Source organism: Phyllostomus hastatus, unplaced genomic scaffold (genome assembly GCF_019186645.2).
Source record: "Phyllostomus hastatus isolate PE091 unplaced genomic scaffold, TTU_PhHast_1.1 phas_scaffold_1674, whole genome shotgun sequence".
Lineage (NCBI taxonomy): Eukaryota > Metazoa > Chordata > Mammalia > Chiroptera > Phyllostomidae > Phyllostomus > Phyllostomus hastatus.
In genome coordinates, this window is record NW_025334011.1 from 26,996,122 (window position 1) to 27,014,530 (window position 18,409).

Sequence of the window (18,409 nt, forward strand, 5' to 3'; positions counted from 1 at the left end):
GCAGTCACTTGTCACCAATTTCTTGTGTATTTTTCCAGAGATATTCTATGCATGTCTGCATACTATATATGTGTACATGCACACATACATGTGAATACATACACACACATAGGCATACATATATAAATACATATACATATTGTTTTCCCCTTTAAAAATGTGTCTCTGAGGTTATTCAAAGTAAATACATAGAGTTGCTTTGTTCTTTTTAATAACTATAGTATTTCTCAAATTGAATGTACCATAATTTAACCAGTCCCCTCTATTGCTGTACATTTGTTTCTAATATGTAGCTGTTTCCAATTATGTTACTATGTACTATTGCCCATACTTCATTTCAACATGTATGAGTACATCTGTAAGAAAAATTCCTAGTAATTGAGTCACTGGATCAAAGAGTGAGTTTTTAATTTTGACAAATTTTGCTAAACTGCTTTGCACGGATTTTCCAAAAACTATAACACTGCCTCCTCCTTTCCATCCTTTCTGTCACCATCAATTCTAGGTGAACTAAAGTTGTCAAAAATTCAGAAAAATGTGAAGCAGAACATACAGGACAACATCTCCTTGTTCAGTTTGGGGATAGGATTTGATGTTGATTATGATTTTCTGAAGAGACTGTCTAATGATAACCGTGGGATCGCTCAAAGGATTTATGGAAACCAGGACACTTCTTTCCAGCTCAAGGTAACATTTTTTTTCTGTTCTTTTTTTGTCTTCACTCAAAAATCATTCAACCAGCACTATCTTATACCTAAAAGTAGATAGCCAAATTTGAGTGAGAATTGCCGTTATTTCAGCCGTATTTGGTTGCAGGAATAGAGAGTTTATTCCTTTCCCGTACCCCTCCACGCTGCCTGTGTGCATCTGCATGGGCTGTGAGATGAGAAGCGAGCGGTGAAGTGGGGGCGCTACCTCACTCCTGGACAGGGTTTTCCGAGCCACCATCAGAGCGCTGTGGCTCTGCGGTCCTGCCCATCAGTGGATCCCCCTTACCAGCATGGCCATGTTTTTTCTTTAACGTACACTGGATCTTGCATTTTAACTTTTTGTAACGAAACACAGATCAAGATGTAGCCTGTAAGTTGCCTTAAACATAAAGAATATGAATTCCTTATTTATTTTGACTAAATAAACAAGAAAAAATGTAGGAGAAGAATAGACTGTACCCCACCCTCTGTCAGTACCAGGTACCATATGTCAATGGTGGACATCATATTTAAACTTGGGGACAGAGAGGGTAAGTTCTAATTTGGGGTCTATCAACCTAGCTGGCTTTTCTGATTATGAGTGTCCCATTAGGTTTTCATGCTGGTCATAATAGGGAAAAAAATCCTGGGCTCCTAAGTCAGTGGTAATATTCTTAGTGAGTCTTTATCTTCTCTGTGTTCCAGTTTGTCTGATAATTGTGAGAATTTTCCTTGTTCCATAGCTCTCCACATAGATCCTGTGAGAATAAAAATGTCTCTTAAGCATTTGAAGAATCTCAGACAAAAATGCTTTAGACCTATAAAGTGATATCAAAGTAATGATTTCTCTGGTTCTTTTTTGTTGTTTTTCTTTGTTTTTGTTTTTGTTTTTTTTATGAATTGTAGAAATTCTACAACCAAGTCTCTACTCCATTGCTCCGGAATGTTCAGTTCAACTATCCCCATACATCAGTAACGGATGTCACTCAAAACAGTTTCCATAACTATTTTAAAGGCTCAGAGATCGTGGTGGCAGGAAAATTTGACCCTGAAAAATCAGCGCAATTACAGAGCATTATCACCGCAACTTCGGTACTTCAGCTTATCTGCTTATTCCAAAAATACTAACTGGTCCTCTGGATACCATCCATCTTGTGTATTAACAGGCTAACACTGCATTTCAAGAACCATGCATGTGCCAGTAAAATAAAAGCAATAGTGAAAGGGAAGGCATGACAATGTCTCTGCTATCTTCCCAACTGTCGTGTAAATCCTTACCTTTTTCATCCCAGACTAATCGAGAACTCCAGAAGTATGCCCTTAACTTCCTCTTTTGTATTGCTTTGATATATTTTCCATTCTCCTTAAAATTGCATAGTACTGTGGTTCACTCACAGTAGGTAGGTATGAAAATGTGAATTGACTAACTATAATTCTGCTCTCCTGGTATCTTTGAACTGAACCTTGCATCATCCAGGCCAGCACGGAGTTAGTCTTGGAGACCCTAGCCCAAATGGATGACTTGGAGGATTTTCTATCAAAAGACAAGCATGCAGATCCCGACTTCACTAAGAAATTGTGGGCCTATCTGACAATCAACCAACTTCTAGCTGAGAGGTAAGAACTGCATACACCACAGGGATTTGCAAAACTGGAAGATTTGCCTTGAATACTTGGGGTAATACACAAAAAGATTAGAATGAACAAAAGCCAAAAATTGTCATGGGGCTTGGATTATTAATTTCCACTGGTTCCTAGCACTATAACTAAAGCTGAGTTCACCATATTTTATTTTGTTTTGAGGTAGAACATACATAAAATAAAGTGTGTGAAGTACACTGATTTTTAGCGTACAGTTAAATGAAATTTCATACACATCACCTATGTAATCTGCACCCAGATCCAGATAGGAAAGGCTTCTTTCATCTCTGAAGTTTCCTTTGTTCTCTTCCCACTCAACCCCCACCACCACCTGCAGCAGGAATCACTGTTCACACATTTGTCACCATTGATTAGTTTTGTCTGCAGTTGGTCGGGTTATGGTCCAACGAGAAATCTATGATTATGTGATTATGATATCACATCAGGAAGGGCTCCCTAATAGTCATCTGTTTCATCTCTGGCTTCTCAGCTGAACTGCACTGAAATTGTCCAATATAAAAACTGTATTTCTAGAGCAATGGATGGTTCTTTGACCACCTGCTTTGGAGTTCCATACAAGTGCTGGATAAGAAAATTACTATTCTTGAGCCCACTCTATCTATTCTATCAGATTCTCAGAAAAATGGAACAGAGTCACCTGAACTAGGTTGGAGGAAATAATATAACTACTCACAGAGAAAATCTATGATGTCAATAAGATTATAAACAGACACATGGCTGCAAGCTGTGGCTTTGAAGTGAGCGAGAAATACTTCTGCCCCTATACAGAAGCACACTGGATGCAGTTAAAGGCAGATAGCAAATTGCTGTGAAAGTTAAATATTGATTTTTTAAAAAACAATCCCTGTAAAAAGAGATCAATGTTTGCTGGGGTTGGAGGGTGTGGAGAATGAAAAGTTGGAGAACAGAGATTTTTAGGGCAATAAAGCTCCTCTGTATGACCCTATATTGTTGAACACATGTCACTATGCATCTGTCCAAACCCATAAAACGTGCAACTCAAGAACCAGCCCTAATGTCAGCGATGGACTTTGCATGATAATGATGTGTCAGTGTAGGTTCATCGGTTGTAACAAATGTACTTATGGTGGGAATGTTGATAATGGGGGAGTTTGTGAATGAGGGTTATTTGGGAAATCTCTGTACTTCCTACTAATTTTACTGTGACCTTAAAACTGCTTGAAAAAAAATGAAGTCTATTTAAAAATTCCTTAGGATTGCATGACTAGACAAAACACTAAGTTCATTCTATTTTTCTTCGTGGCCCCCAGGGTCCTGGGGGCCACGAAGTGGAGGTGGTGGGACTTTAACTCAGCCTTAAATAAAGTGACCCTCTGTAATGTCTCTGTTTCTCCAATGCAGAAGCCTGGCTACTACAGCTGCTGAGAAAAAGAAAATTACAAAAACAATCCTGCAGATGTCCCTGGAGCATCATATAGTGACCCCGCTCACGGCCATGGTGATTGAGAATGAAGCTGGGAACGAGCGCATGCTGGCAGACTCCCCTCCGCAAGACCACACTTGCTGCTCAGGTCGGTGTGTTGCTCTGGCGGAGAGACACCGCGGGCCAGCTTCCGCAGGCTGAGTCCTGGTCCTCAGGCCTCTGCCCCTCTCCTACTCCCGCCCACCTCCAGCTCCCAACCCTCTGTCCGCAGAGCTCTTCTGTCAAATTACTTTCAGGACAGTTTATTGCCATGATCTTTGAACAGTTTCCCTCACATGTTTTCCAAAGGAATTTCAATAACTTGTATACCCCTTCATACATTTAAAAAAATCAACATTAACATTTTTTCCATCTTATTTAAGTACTTGCAATGAATTTAATGTCTGGTCTTAAAATGAAACTGTGATATAACTCCTTTAAGTGTATCCAATGAAATTGAATACCAGATTTGACACTTACTATCATCCATTTAAAAAATATGTGAACAAATTCTATTTGCATTACAAGAAATTTCATATTGTTCTTTTTAAAATATTCTTATTTTTAAATATATTTTATTGATCTGCTATTACAATTATCCTGATATTTCCCCCTTTGCCCCACTCCACGTGGTACCACAACCCCTCCAGCAATCCCCCTCTTAATTCATGTCCATGAATTGTGCATGTAAATTCTTTGGCTTCACATTTCCAGTACTGTTCTTAACATCCCTCTGTTTACACTGTACCTACCAATTATGCTTCTTAATCCCTGTACCTTTTCCCCCATTCTCCCTTTTCCCCCTCCCAGCTGATAACCCTCCAAGTGATGTCCATATCTATGATTCTGCTCCTGTTCTGCTTGTTTGGTTTGTTTTTTTAGATTCAGTTGTTGATAGTTGAGAATTTATTGTCATTTTAATGTTCATAGTTTTGATCATAGTTTCTTAAATAAGTCCCTTTAACATTTCATATAAGAATTGCTTGGTGATGATGAACTCCTTTAGCTTTATCTTGTCAGGGGAGCACTTCATCTGCCATTTGATACTAAATGATAGCTTTACTGGGTAGAGCAATCTAGGTTGTAGGCCTGCTTTTCACCACTTTGAATACTCTTTACCAGTCCTTTCTAGCCCACAAAGTTTCTTTTGAGAAGTCAGCTGACAGTCTTATGGGCACTCATTTGTAGGTAACTCTCTGATTTTCCCTTGCTGCTTTTAAGATTCTCTCTTTATCTTTAACCTTTGCCATTTTAATGATGATGTGTCTTGGTATGGTCCTCTTTGGGTCCATCTTGTCTGAGATTCTCTGTGCTTCTAGGACTTGTATGTCTATTTCCTTCACCAAATTAGGGAAATTTTCTTTTATTATTTTTTCAAACAAGTTTTCAATTTCTTGCTCTTCTTCTTCTCCTTCTGGCATCACTATGATTTGGATATTGGTACATTTGGAGATGTCCCAGAGCCTTCTTATTTTATTCTTGTTTTTTTTTTAATTCTTTTTTCTTCTTGCTGTTCTGATTGAATCCTCTTTTCTTCTTTATGCTCCCAATTGTTAATTTGACACTCAGTTTCATCCCCTCTGCTGTTGGGAGTTCCCTGTAGATGTTTCTTTATTTCACTTAATGTAACTTTCATTTCTGCCTGGGTCTTTTTATGTTGTTGCCTTACTCAGTGAATTCTCTGAGCATCCTAATCACCAGTATTTTGAATTTTGCATCTGATAGGTTGGTAATTTCCATTTTGTTTAATTCTTTTTCTGGAGTTTTGTTCTGTTCTTTTAAATGGGCCACATTTCTTTGTCTCCTCAGTTTGTTAGTCTCCTTGTGTTTGTTTCTGTGTGTAAAGAAGAACTGCTTTGACTCCCTGTCTTAGTGGTATGGCCTATTATAAAGAAGCAGACCTGTACATTGTGTGGGGAGGAGCCTTAGGTGATCACCAGGGCAGGGCAACCCATGTCACCGCTTTGTGGCTCTGTGTGGGGAAAGGGCTCAGAGAGGGGACAAAAATGCTACTTGACTTTTGGAGGTTTCCCTGGGAAGAAGGTGTCTCCCAGGACCCGCCCTATTTCCACCCTGTATGCCACTTGTGCCCTTCAGCTGTTGCCCTAGTGCTGAATCCCAGAGTGGGGTGGGTCTAAGTCCTAAGTGCATGTGGGCCCTTTAAAAGGAGTCTCCTGATAATCTGGCAGTTTCTTCTGGCGACCCAACCTCCACTGGTTTATACAGCCAGAGGTTATGGGGATTTATCTTCCTGGCACTGGAACTCTGGGCTGCTGGGTGGTCTGGTTTGAGATTAGGATCCCTCACTCCAGAGGCATCCCTCCCAATTTATACGTACCACACGTGAATGTAAGACTGCCAATCCCACTCCCTTGTTCCTCCGCCTCTCTGCACCACTCCCACGGCTCCATGCCACTCCCATTGCTCTGTGCCTCTCTGTGCCTCTCCATGCCTTCCCACCTCTCTCTATATCCCCACCCCTCCTATCGGTCTGCATGAATGTGGCTTCTTTAAATCCTTGGTTGTTGGACTTCCACACGAACTATATTTTCATTTCACTTCTCTAGCAGAATCATATTCTAACATAATATATTTTATGCTTGAAAGTCTTTTATTGATCATCCTTCTCCTCTATAAGAAAAATATGTATGCAAATTTAATTTTTTCAATTTCTTGTTCCATAAGATTCTGAGTGTTGAAAGTTTTCTTCTGGATTGAGTTTTATGAAAACTACCATGAAAGATGGCAGTGTAGGCAGATAAAGCTTGCCTCTTTGCACAACTACATCAAAATTACAACTAAAATATAGAACAACCATCGCTCAGAACCATCAGATAGATAATCAAGTTGAAAGGAAGTCTGACAACTATGGAATTAAAGAAACCACATCCACCCAGACTGGTTGGGGGAGGGGGAAGGTAGGGGCAGATTAGAAATGGGCTAGTCCTACATCCACATATGGTAGATAAACATTTGAAAGGGATATCTCAGGAGCAAGGAGTACCAGCCCCACACAAGGCCCCCCAGCCCAGGGCTCCAGTGCCAGGAAGATAAATCTCCATAACTTCTGGCTGCAAAACCCAGCAGGGATTAAGTCAATGAAAGAAACTGCTCAAGCCCTAAGCAGTTCCTGCTAAAGAACCCACACACGGACTCACCTACTTAGACTTACTCCCTCTGAGTTCCAGCACCAGGGTAGCAGCTTGAAAGGTATCAGTGGTATACAGGGAGAAACTGAAGTTTCTGCCATCAAGGTAAACAGAGGCCATTGTCCCTTTTCTAAACCTTCCCTCCAGAGCCAGCAAGGTGGTGCCATATCTGAGACTCCATCAGCCTGGTTAACATTGTTTGACCCATCATGAAGATCCCCAGAGGCTGCTCTGACCAACATACAGCCCCACCCAAGCTACTTTTCCATATGAATGGCTGGTCTTTGCTCATGCTTCACAACTTCCTAAATCCTATCAAACAAGCAACAGCAGGCCTTACTAAGCCCCCAACCCTTGTACTTCTTGCTAAGTGGCCCCAGGCCTGGCATTAACAGTGGCCAGCCTAGTTTCACAGTTTGGCTTCACCTGGGAATGTCCAAGCACAGCACAAGTAGCAGCCATCTCAGATTGCTTTATAGCTCAGACAGGGTTCCCTAGGCAAAATACATGTGGGACTGAGCTTGGCCTGCACCACCTGGGAAACCCCAGGACCAGCACATCCAGTAGACAGCTACAGACTGTGTTGGAACACCACCATCCCACCCCTGCATAGCTGATCCCCCATAGAGGGCAGAGATCGGCAGTCAGTGGTCACAGCTAGTCCTTACAGCTGACTGGCCTGGGTAAATCCCTCCCATTGACCTGCCAACAGCAACCAAGTCTCAACTACAAGAGGAGGGTGTACTCAGCCCACACAAATATTGCACCTTGAGTATCCAACTTGGGTGACAGGAGAGGCTGTGCCACTGGACCTTATAGGGCACCTACTACATTAGGTCATGCTACCAAGACAGGGAGTCATAGCAGCTCTACCTAATACATAGAAACAGACACAAGAAGGCTGCCAAATGTAGAGCTCCTTGCCCCTTAAGGAGTAGTTACATTTAGACAGTCCTAAAATTACATTTGGCCCTTTGAAGGCAACCACAAGGCTGACATGGCCCCCAGTGAAAATGAGTTTGACATCCCTGCAAAGGGAATGTTTTCTGAATTTTCAATTTTTTCCAAGTGAGATGTTAGCTATACAAGACTGGCCCAGGATTCAAGGAACTCTGACTTCTGGACTCCCAGTTACATTAGATTGGGACATCTAAATTTGTCTAGGTAAACTGGCATATCTAAGTGACACTGCATCACCTAAATAAAATGCCTAGGTGAGCTGGCATTTGCTTCTCAAAGACAGGGAGACTGACTGGATATCAGAAAGCAAAATGAACTTTTTGTAACCAATATAGGAATCTCTTTAGGAAACTAAACTGCTCAGATTGCTTTTTGGTGGGTAAATGGCCATGCATCGGGTAGGTGCCAACCGTAATCCAGTATTCTCCAGGGGTGGACTGGACATTATCTCTCCGGCCTGTACTGAAGGCATGAGGCCCTTCCCCCGCTCCATGGAACCACCCCTCCTGCTGCAGATCCCAGCTCAGGTCCAAGACTCTGAAGAGGGCCTTACAGCAAGCCCACAGCATGATGACAGAGAGCTCAGGAATAAAAATAATAGGAGAAAACCTTATCTGAGAACATCTGGGGCCTGCATAAATCTTGGAATCGTAAGTAACTTACCTGGAAACTAATAGATATGGGTTTTTCTACCTAGGTGCTCTGTATTACGGCAGCAAGGTTCCTCCAACTTCACTCCCATCTTGGGTCAACCCTTCACCGACACCCAGGATCCCAATGCCTGTGGTAGGAGCTCCCGTGCTTGAGTCCACTCCTCCTCCGCATGTGATGAGAGGTGAGAGAACTGTGACATGGGTTCAAATCCCGGGTCTCCATCAGATCATAATCTGCAGGGCACCATACATTAACAAAATCACTGTGTTCTGGCAAACTAGCTGACTTTTATAGGCATCGCTGCCTTCTGTTGAAAGAAGATAACTCTATGTGTTAGTCAAAGTGTGATTAAAACAACGGAAATTTTTATAGTTCTGGATGCTGAAGTCCAAGATCAAGGTGCCAGCAAGGTAGATTTCAGTATTTTGGCTTGTAGGTGGCCACCATCTTCCTGTGAGTTCACATGACCTTGGGAGAGAGAGAGACTAAAGGCAAGCTCTCTGGTGATCTTTTTTATATGGACACTAAATCCAATCATGGGGACCCCACTCTCATGACCTCATCTAAATTATCTCCCACAGGTAGCCCATGTATAAAATGGGGATGTTCATACCTCCCCTGCAAGGTGGCTATAAGGTTCCTGGTTCTCAGTAGAAGCTGAAGAAACACGAGCTACCCTTATGCCCATGGACCCCAGCCAGACCCTAGGAATCTGTGAAGTTAGTCATGGGAGCCTTCAATGTACTTTTCAGTGTAATCAAAATTTAGGCTGCGCAGATGAACTTAAACATGATGTTTTTTTCTGTTGCCTAGACCTGTATCCACTCAGTGTGACAGCACTGATTCTTTTGCTTACAAGAAAGTTTGATTGGTGGGATCAGGGATAAGTAAAATGGCAAAAACAATTGTTATCTTTAACAAAAACATTTTTTTGAACAAAATGTTTCAAAACACCATATTCAAGAAGAAGGAAGAAGAAAGCATAATTAAGTGATTTAAGAAAATTTTTTAAAGAATTAGCAATCTTTTGTTCTGTGTCTTAACAATGCCCTCTAGTGCTCAGCTCCAACACAAAATCAATTAAACAAGCATTTATTGAATACATACATGAGCTTGGTGGTACGAGGAGTGCAAAGAAATACCAGGTTTTGTTCCTGCCCTGGATGAGTTTATTCCTAATTCTAAGTTTCAGAACACACACTTGAGAATGAACAAGCACATCAGAGTGGTTGGGAGAATGGGCTTTAATCAGGCAGCCTGGGTGAGAGCCATAGCTCTGGCACTTACTAACTCCATGATGTGACCTTGGACAGGTCACATGTCCTCTGCTCGGAGGATGAGTTAATGTTTGCAAGGAGCTTTGTGACAATATCTGGAAAACAGTAGTCTGTCACTGGATGGCAGCTAACTCTTCTCATTTTCTCCTGGAAAACACAACCACTGCTGGTTTTCAACTCAAGCCTTCTTCTTCTTCAATCCCTTCAATTACTGAGGCTAGAAGCCCAGTAGTGCTGAGTTGTTCCTCTCTACTAGTTACCAGCTATCATGGATTTTACCAGATGTCTCCTGAATGTTCCCTCTCTCTCCAATCCCACTCACCATCCTAGTTTCTTAAATTTAACATTTCTTACCTGGGTTACTGCCATTTTAGCTGTTAAATGATCTTCCTATGTCTGCTTTCCAATATTTAACTTGGAAAGTTAAATAAATGTTGGTTACTATAACCAACATTTTCCTAAAATGAAGTTCAAATCATGTCACATGTATTCTGAAAATCCTTTATTAGTTATTCAACAGAATAAAGGTCTGTTCTTTAGCATGGTGTTCCATGGTCTCTATCACCTACATTTTCGTCTGATCTTTTTCTATGTTCTTCAAGAACCCATCCTCTATTCACACTGAGTTACTTTCTAAACAAGTCATCAATTTTTCTACTTTTATGCCATTCCTCATTCTGTCTGCTCAGAATAAAATATCTCTCTTTCTTGTGTTTTAGTCTTCCCTTCTTCCCCTCCTACCTTGAAGACTTAGTTCAAAAGCCAAGTCCCTCATAAGACCTTTCTGAACTTTCCCAGGTGGCGTCAACCATCCTGCATCTTCATTCTCAGAGCACTGTGCTTGGGCTATTATTGTATCATTTTCTTTATTTTAGCTTGCATTAGTGGTTATGTCTGCTTCCTTGAAAGAAGGAAAAATACTGTTCTAACTGTTAAAGAACTAAATTATTCATGATATTTGTGAAAGCATGGTAAGGAAGACTGTATCCGAGGAGGGATACTGTGAGGATAGGGATGGCTGCAGTGGGGTTTGGCAGTGGGGGAGACAGACTGCACTCAAGTGCAAATACAGTGTGGGAGAGTGGGACTGTAGAGACAAGGAGCAGGGTGGGGGGCAGTGGATGAAAAGTCTGAGAGGAAGCAACCAGGGGAAGGGGGTCCAGGCTAAACACTCCCAACAAGATTCTTGCTGGAGGCAGGATGGTACGATCAGACATCAGCTGGTGGGTGGTGGGGATGAGGAACCTGATCAGAGAATGAGGGTGGTCAGATGTGGAGGGTGGGGTTTCTGGTTAAACTGATTTAGCAGATCTTTTGCTAAAATAGAACAGTGCAGAGTCCAACACAGAAATCCAGAGGTTGAGGCCTAGCTGAAAAGTTCAGGGGAGCCTGGGTAGAGTTTGGTCAAGAGAGTCTTTGTCGCTCTTTCATTAAATTGGTACTTTCCTATAGCTACAGCAAACATGGCCTAATTTAGTGTTTTGCATGTAGTTTTTTCTTTCCTCACTAAATGTTTGTTGAATGGTTAAACAAATGAATAAACAAGATCAGCCAGAATAATGGTGTCCAGTAACAAAGCAGTATTCAGTAATTTCTTGGGAGCAGATTAATCTTTTGTTGCTCTTGGAATAGATTAATCTGTATGCTAACAAATAATGTTCTCTCTTCTTTATTTTTATGCACTGTGTATGCCTACTTAATAAAATACATGCATTTTTATCTATCTATACACTCACTGTATATATATATTTACACATATGTAGTATATATGTATACATGTGTAGTGAGTATATATGTCTTATTCCTTGTGCCTTTCTTATATGTTTTTATCTCTAGCCTAGTGCATACCATATTTTTAGGACTATAAGATGTACCAGACTATAAGATGCACCTAGGTTTTAGAGGAGAAAAATAGGACAGAACTTTTTAAAGCAAAAAAATGTAGTAAAATATTTAATAACCCGTGACTCCACTCCACTGCCATGCCCCCCACCCTCAGAGCCATGTAAGCTACATTCTTACTATAAGACACACCCTCATTTTCTCCCAAATTTGGGGGGTGGGGGTGCATCTTATAGTCTGAAAAATACGGTATGTGATAGCTACCGAATAAGTATCCACCACACTTGTAAAGTAACTTAAAGCTCTGATGGAGGCTGTATGAGAAAGGGACAATGGGTATGGACTGCTGGGCTCCCGGTGCTGAGAACAGTGCCTAGCATATAGGGGAGGCACAGTAAATATGTGTCCTTATGAAATTAAAGATGTTTAGGAAGAAAATACTTTTCAAAATCTTCTTCCCTTCTATGATGTTCTTATTTTCATTTTTTCACATATTTTCCAGTTGAAAATGACCCACACTTCATCATTTACCTACCAAAAAGTCAAAAGAATATTTGTTTCAATATTGACTCAGAACCTGGAAAAATCCTCAACCTTGTTTCTGATCCAGAATCAGGTAAAAATAAAAAGATATGATATTTGAATTGGACGATTAGATCTTTGTCATGCTGCACTGCCACTGGCTGGGATTTCTTCCTTTCTCACTGTAATAGAAGTCCTATGTTTTCCAAATTCCTATAACTAGTAAGAAAAAATTGTAAATATATTCCTAAGTGTTTGAACCATTATAAATAATATACTCTCAGTATAAACTAGCATAATTTGTAATATAATTAAACTGTAATAAATTATAGCTATATAGTGAGAGTTACAAAGGAAAAAGTGTTATATAAATCCTAGAGCAAAATAACAATAATATGTCCAGTTCTATAAGTTTGAATTATGGTGCCCACACATGAAAAAAGAATGGCAATCAAGAGAGAAAACAAACTTTTTTACCCCTGTAGGGATTTTGGTCAATGGACAGCTCATTGGTGCCAAGAAGCCCAAGAATAAAAAACTAAGCACCTATTTTGGTAAACTGGGATTTTATTTCCAAAATGAAGACATGAAAATAGAAATTAGCACTGAGAGCATCACCCTGAACTGGGGCACTCGTACGTCGGTCTTATCCTGGTCTGACACAGCCCAGGTCACTCATCAGAGGCAAGTATTATTATGTCTGAATTTGGGCCTGTCCTTGAAACATTACATAAATAAATCCCAACATCTGAGACATAAACATAAACCTTAAAATCATCAGTTTAAATATGAATAAGTTGATGTTTAGAAAAATTCTTGCTACCCACCCACCCTGCTCCGAGCAGCCAGAAGCCTGTGTCTGGTTCACCAGGTGTCTCAGTGCTAGCCTAGTGCCTGCCACTTAGTAAGTACTCAGTAAGTCCAAGTTGGGTGAGTGACTGAGTCCATCAGCTGAAATCCACAGGCGACTCTGTGTCAGAAATGCTCAGATACACTATGATTGTGTCCTGTGAGTAATAACTTCCCTTTAGTATCTGTTTCAAAAAAATATACATTGACAGAATTTCAGAGATGGAGAAATAAAACAGCATTTTGTGGCAAAAACATGGTAAGGGTCCTAGAAAGCTAGCGGGATTGTACTGGGAGGAATGAGAGTTCATATAAAGGGTGAGAGTGGTGACTTTCTAAGAAGAGTGTGCTCCTGAAGTGTTGATTCCATTTTCACTTTTCCACTAGGGTGCTTGTCTCACTGAAGAAAGAGAAAACTGTGACAATCACCCTGGATAGGGAGCTGTCCTTCTGTGTGTTACTTCATCGTGTTTGGAAGAAGCATCCGATCAACGTAGACTTTTTGGGGATCTACATTCCCTCCACAGACAAGTTTTCACCTAAAGCACATGGACTAATAGGTAAAGTGTTGATTAACCATCTGACAAGTGTGGGGCCATGCTAGGGCTTGAGCAGCTTAGGATAATGGTGGTTAGAATGTGGGAAAGTGGTAGGTGTGAACTCAAAAGCATAGAACGCACGTTCTGAGCTGGGGTCTTAATTTGTAAAGGTGACTGAGCAACAACACAAAGAGGCCAATGCCACTAGAAGAAACATTAGCTGTTAGTACCAGATTCTTCTAGAAACAAGAGGCACGGCTGGCTGTGCCAGACCACAGGAGGAAGACCAGGTTCTGGTCGGGGAAGCAGGAGCAAGTGATGGTGTCAGGCCAGAGCCCTTATAGAGGTTTCCATGGAAAGACAAGGCAGAGCAGGGTTGATTAGGGTTGGCTGTTTTGAACAATTCCCACGGACTTTGGGCTATAGAGTGGTCTCTAGCTTCCTGGCACATGGCCCTGGAATGATGTCTTCTGCATTATACAGGCCAGCAGATGAGGTCTGCCTCTGGGTTGGTAAGTTGTATACAGAAGGCATGCTCCTGGCAGAGTCCTTCACTATCTTTCAGAATTGGCTAGCCTGGGAAGGGCAGTTCCTCCCAAGCCAGACAGGGGTTTTAAGATGTCAAACATCATACAATATATAGAAAGTAAGAAACATAGCGGTGCAGGGTGATTCAGTAATGCTGTATAGTGAGGACCTTTACCATTCCAAACAAGGTTTCCCAGAACCTGGATTTCATCATCTCAAACTGGGCAAGAAAAGAGGCAGGTAAACTTTAAGTTTTATGGTGAAGTTTTTTTTCTAACTGAAGAGAGGTGAACTGGCTGAGGAAGTCTGTGATAATAAGCACATCTAAGCCAACCTTCCCTACATTTTAAAGAATGGTTCCAATTTAAGCCTCTGACACCCCAAATAAACCTGTTCCTGTGATTTGAGCTATGCTCTCATGTGCTGAACTTCACCCCCTGACCTGACTCAGGGATTTGATTTTACTTCAGATCCAATAGATCAGACTCATATGTAAAGTGACTGTGGGGTGAGCAGCACGGATTTGCTCTCAGAAAGGAGCCATCTCTCCTGTCACTGTGCCCTTTTTCTCTGAGGATGCCTTTCTACCCCAGAAATTCTGGAGGGAGGAACAGTTGGTACCTTGGCTCAAATAGCCAGCTCATCTTTTTTGTTTATTCTTGGGCAACATGTAAACCACTGCCTGGCCTTTCTCTCACCAGGCCAGTTCATGCACGAGCCAAAGATACACATCTTCAATGAGCGGCCCGGAAAACACCCTGAGAAGCCAGAGGCGAGCATGGAGGTGAAAGGACATAAGTTGGTTGTCACCAGGTAAGCCTTGGAGGCATATGAGAGTAACAAAAAGGGCTCCTGCTAGCATTGGATTCACACAGCATGACCCATGTCAACCTAAGCGATCCATCCAAAAGGAGCACATACATAACCTGTGCATAAGGACACTGCGTTTTGTCCATTTGAGATGAAAATGATGACTCCATATATACACAATTAATCTGTTGTTCTCACCTTCATACATTAGAAGCTGTGTGGTCACAAGCTGAAAAATTGAAAAAAGGCGATCAAAGGAGGAAATCGTAAAAATACCCACATGCCATCATGCTAGAAAATGTAGATTTTTTAAATTAAAGCTATAGCCTTCTTTTCAAGTATGTGAGGCTATGTCCACAACACTTGAGAGTTGTGTTCCCACCTCCCTTCCACTTCTAAATTAACTAGCCCTCTTTACTTTGCTGGAAAAGTCCACGTTGGTCAGTCTGTCAGGATTATTTGAGTTACCGAAGGACACGGTTTATTCTGTCCCTCCAACACTAAGCTGCAGACTCTGATGACTTGGGGCATGGCGATGGGTGGGAGCAGGCAGATTTGGTGGTGGAAGGGGCACAAAGAGCAGCAAGGGAGGGGAGCATGCCTCCTTTTGAGATATGCAGCTGGCATGCCTTGGTCTGTGCCATAACCACACGCACCATTTTCCTTGCAGAGGCCTCCAGAAAGACTACCGAACAGATCAAGTGTTTGGAACAGATGTTCCCTGTTGGTTTGTACACAACAGTGGAAAGGGTTTCATCGATGGACACTACAAGGATTACTTTGTGCCTCAGCTCTATAGCTTCCTCAGATGGTCTTAAAGGATTTTACCTTCGAAAATTGCATGTATAAATATACATTTTCCCAGCTGCTCTTGCAGTCACTCTTCAGTTTGAATAATTTAAAAAACTAACTAGATATTAAGACATATGAAGAAAATAAATGCTTTACAAAGAAGCTTTGGGGTTTTGTTGTGTCTTCAGATGCTAATGTATGCTCATTTGGACGATATGAAGAAAAGCTGCTTTGGCGACTCAGGCTGGTATCCAGGCAGGGCCCCAGATGTGGCATTTACTGTGATTTTACTCAGTGCCAGGTCTTCAACTTTGCAGGTTGAGTACATTTTTACGTTGTCAGTTATGTGGGAAATTCACTTATGAGGTTATAGGGTGAGCATGGAGTAAGAACAGAGTAAATTATAATGTATAAGGAATTGACTTGCATAATCATGAAGGCAGATAGTCCAAAATCTGTGAAGTGGGCCAATGGTGCGGGCCTTGGAAAGCCGACATTCTGGTTCAAAGGCCGCTAAGCAGGAAGAACCAATGTTGCAGGTGAAGTCCAAAGGCAGTCACTTGGGGAAAGATCGGGGGTTTTTCTGTTCAGTGCTTCAACTGATTGGATAAGGCCCACCCACATTAAAGAGGGTGATCTGGTTTACTCAGTTTACCTTTTTAAAGGTGGATTTCATCCAAAATAGACACACCAAGTAAAATATCTGACCGACTCTCTGGGCACCCTGTAGCCCATCTAAATTGACACATAAAATAAGCCATCACAAGGCCTTAGTTGCCACTCTCATTCTGTTAAGCCAGCCCTTCTCCAAGTAAGATAAAATACAATTGGGTCGATGTCTTCCGATTAAATTACAATCCTGTAGCAGTCTTGCCTCCCTGACATTATTCTAAAATCACCTTGGAAACTTTGTTGCTCTTAAATTCCTCAGGTTTAAACATTGCTCAGGGTATCATTTCAGATGGCTAATTGCATGCAGTACTGACGTTACTATGATTCTGAATCTCGGTTCCAAATGCTCCGGAAGCCCCTCTGTCTGTGAAGCCACAAGTTTCACACCGATTTAATAGATCACCTTCCTTAGTAGTTCTCCTTGTAGGTCTTTCATTTTGTTTGTAGCTAAGCAATTTCTAAGAGTAATGCCCTTTCATTTTAAACCTTATATGATTAAATTTATTTCAAAATAAGTTAACTGGCAAATTATGTCCTAACAAAAGGCTAATGGCATTCATAAGGCAAAATAAGTAAACAAGAAATAGAAGGTGAAATCAGGTGACTGTCATGTCTGCCTTAGTACAGAAGATTTTGGCGATACAGTCCAAGTCTTACCCATTGTAATTCTTTGTTTTCCTTTGTTTATAACTTCCCTTTAAAAATCAATTTCTGCCATGGCTGGTGTAACTCAGTGGATTAAGCATGGGCTGTGAACCAAAGGGTCATAGGTTCAATTCCCAGTCAGGACACAGGCCTGGGTTGCTGGCCAGGTCCCCAGTAGGGGGCGTGTGAAAGGCAATCACACATTAATATTTCTTTCCCTCTCTCCTTCTCCTCTCTTTAAAAATAAAATCTTTAAAATCCATTCCTGAAATGCACATTTTCACAGCCAAATTGATAAAAATTACTTATAAAACTGAAAGGTATTTTTATGAAATTTTTTCTCTACAATTTGGTAACAATCATTTTTCATTTTAGAATGCAGACAAAAGTACCTCTTCTTGGAATACTCAACCCATAGTTAAAAAAGCAAGTGATTATATTTTGACATAATTGTAAAATTTTAAACAAATATGATTATTTCTGTAATATAATCTCAGTACTAAGTGGCATACCTTTTAGTTTCATTCATTTATAAAAACTGGTCTCCTTTGATGTATCTTAAAAAAATCTGTTTTCCATTTCCTATTTCAAAAATACTACTTAAAATGCTAATATACAACAGACTTCAAAAATGGGTTCTTAGTTATTATTTGTTAAAAACTGACTTTAACATTGCAACCTTTAGATAAGTTTAATTTGATTTGTAGTATTTTATTTGTGCTTTGGTGTTTTTCAAATAATGATGAAAATGTTGGGATGCATATTTATATGCAACAGATATGGAGCAAGAGTCCTATAAAAAGAAACTAGATTTAAAATTAAATTCATGTTATTCAAATTATCAAAACTTATTAATAGCTGTTGTTTTTAAAATTCATTGCCTGCAAAAATTTTAATATGGTTCACACGTTTCCCTTGATACCAGAAATATGCCTTCTCTATATAATTAATTTTGAATTACAAATGAACAACCACTTTTGAATTCCAAACAAAAGAACCAAATTAATGGGAATCGTTGGAAAGGAAGGGACTCTTCCATGTCCACCTTTTGATTAGTTTCTGAAAGTATTATGCTCTTGGTGATGAAGGAAAACCTGACAATTACCTATATTACGTTTATTTTGTGGAGCACCTTACAACCCACTGGTAATTGATCAATATTTAATTTTGTATAGAGCTGGGGTATTACAGTGCTGGTATTTGTCAGATATATTAATCATCTTTACCATTTATGCAGTCTGTCTTCAAAGCTTTTCCTAGGTATCAATCTAAACAGTTTCCATTAAACCAATTAAATATACATGCCTTGTCAGGAAAATGAGCCTGTGTTTCAGAAAAACCAGACTTTTGGCTCAGATCGTTCCTCTGTCATAAATTTGTTTGTGTTTTTAATATA

The 18,409-nt window shown here is 40.6% G+C and overlaps 1 protein-coding gene across 1 annotated transcript in view; it reads left to right on the forward strand.

Annotated features, from left to right (window-relative positions):
* Positions 1–15,858, forward strand: part of ITIH2 (inter-alpha-trypsin inhibitor heavy chain 2) — a 33,789-nt gene extending 17,931 nt beyond the window's left edge. The window contains exons 12-21 of the mRNA XM_045857730.1: positions 506–687; positions 1,596–1,781; positions 2,167–2,306; positions 3,714–3,883; positions 8,581–8,718; positions 12,159–12,272; positions 12,664–12,862; positions 13,415–13,587; positions 14,796–14,907; positions 15,575–15,858. Of these exons, the coding sequence (XP_045713686.1) occupies positions 506–687; positions 1,596–1,781; positions 2,167–2,306; positions 3,714–3,883; positions 8,581–8,718; positions 12,159–12,272; positions 12,664–12,862; positions 13,415–13,587; positions 14,796–14,907; positions 15,575–15,722 (1,562 nt within the window). The 3' untranslated portion in view covers positions 15,723–15,858. The remainder of the gene's footprint in view (positions 1–505; positions 688–1,595; positions 1,782–2,166; positions 2,307–3,713; positions 3,884–8,580; positions 8,719–12,158; positions 12,273–12,663; positions 12,863–13,414; positions 13,588–14,795; positions 14,908–15,574) is intronic.
* The last annotated feature ends 2,551 nt before the right edge of the window (positions 15,859–18,409 follow it).